Here is a 2,272-nt window from a genome sequence, read left to right on the forward strand (position 1 = left end):
TATTATTATTATTATTATTATTATTATTATTATTATTATTATTATTATTATTATTATTATTATTATTATTATTATTATTATTATTATTATTATTATTATTATTATTATTATTATTATTATTATTATTATTATTATTATTATTATTATTATTATTATTATTATTATTATTATTATTATTATTATTATTATTATTATTATTATTATTATTATTATTATTATTATTATTATTATTATTATTATTATTATTATTATTATTATTATTATTATTATTATTATTATTATTATTATTATTATTATTATTATTATTATTATTATTATTATTATTATTATTATTATTATTATTATTATTATTATTATTATTATTATTATTATTATTATTATTATTATTATTATTATTATTATTATTATTATTATTATTATTATTATTATTATTATTATTATTATTATTATTATTATTATTATTATTATTATTATTATTATTATTATTATTATTATTATTATTATTATTATTATTATTATTATTATTATTATTATTATTATTATTATTATTATTATTATTATTATTATTATTATTATTATTATTATTATTATTATTATTATTATTATTATTATTATTATTATTATTATTATTATTATTATTATTATTATTATTATTATTATTATTATTATTATTATTATTATTATTATTATTATTATTATTATTGTTATTATTATTATTATTATTATTATTATTATTATTATTTTTATTATTATTATTATTATTATTATTATTATTATTATTATTATTATTATTATTATTATTATTATTATTATTATTATTATTATTATTATTATTATTATTATTATTATTATTATTATTATTATTATTATTATTATTATTATTATTATTATTATTATTATCATTATTATTATTATTATTATTATAATTATTATTATCATTATTATTATTATTATTATTATTATTATTATTATTATTATTATTATTATTATTATTATTATTATTATTATTATTATTATTATTATTATTATTATTATTATTATTATTATTATTATTATTATTATTATTATTATTATTATTATTATTATTATTATTATTATTATTATTATTATTATTATTATTAATATTATTATTATTATTATTATTATTATTATTATTATTATTATTATCATTATTATTATTATTATTATTATTATTATTATTATTATTATTATTATTATTATTATTATTATTATTATTATTATTATTATTATTATTATTATTATTATTATTATTATTATTATTATTATTATTATTATTATTATTATTATTATTATTATTATTATTATTATTATTATTATTATTATTATTATTATTATTATTATTATTATTATTATTATTATTATTATTATTATTATTATTATTATTATTATTATTATTATTATTATTATTATTATTATTATTATTATTATTGAGTATCCGATAGTAGACCATTTGATTCGACCCAATGGTCTAAACGACGGAGTATCATTTTTTCCATCAATTTTCGGATACAGGATAGCATTGCAATCGGCCTATAAGAGTTATGATCAGAAGCTGGTTTCCCTGGTTTTTGGATGGCGATCACCTTCACTTGCCTCCAATCCTGCGGTACAATGTTTTGCTCCAGGAACTTATTAAACAAGTTCAACAAGCGCCTCTTGGCATTGCCGGGTAGATTCTTCAACAAGTTGAATTTGATTCTATCTAACCCAGGCGCGTTATTGTTACAGGACAGTAGGGCAACTGAAAATTCTGCCATCGTAAAAGGTGATTCTATCGCGTCGTGGCCCGGAGATGCATCGCGAACAATATTTTGCTCAGGAACAGAGTCCGGACATACTTTCCTGGCAAAATCAAATATCCACCTACTTGAAGACTCCTCGCTTTCGTTGACCGTTACGCGATTCCGCATTCTTCGGGCTGTGTTCCAAAGAGTGCTCATCGATGTCTCCCTCTACGTCTCGTTCACGAACCGACGCCAATATCCGCGTTTCTTTGCTTTAGCCAAGCTTTTAAGCTTGGTATCAAGCTCCGAATACCGTAAATAGTCGCCAGGTATACCTCCCTTCTGGTAGGCCAAAAACGCGTCGGATCTTTGCGTGTAGACATCGGAGCACTCTTGGTCCCACCACGGAGTGGGAGGCCGTTCTTTAATCGTTACGCCGGGATATTTCTTCGTTTGGGCTTGAAACGCGGCGTCGAGAATCAAGCCCGCGAGGAGGTAGTATTCTTCAAGTGGTGGATTATGTTGAA

General features: G+C 17.3%; 1 protein-coding gene across 1 annotated transcript in view; it reads right to left on the minus strand.

Moving 5' to 3' along the window:
* Nucleotides 1-1,285, minus strand: part of LOC129718065 (probable cyclin-dependent serine/threonine-protein kinase DDB_G0292550) — a gene marked incomplete at both ends in the record, with an annotated part of 4,751 nt that extends 3,466 nt beyond the window's left edge. Inside the window, one exon of the mRNA XM_055668473.1 lies at nt 1,168-1,285. Coding sequence (XP_055524448.1) covers nt 1,168-1,285 — 118 coding nt within the window. The remainder of the gene's footprint in view (nt 1-1,167) is intronic.
* Between the last annotated feature and the right edge of the window lie 987 nt (nt 1,286-2,272).

Source organism: Wyeomyia smithii, chromosome 1 (genome assembly GCF_029784165.1).
Source record: "Wyeomyia smithii strain HCP4-BCI-WySm-NY-G18 chromosome 1, ASM2978416v1, whole genome shotgun sequence".
Taxonomy (NCBI): domain Eukaryota; kingdom Metazoa; phylum Arthropoda; class Insecta; order Diptera; family Culicidae; genus Wyeomyia; species Wyeomyia smithii.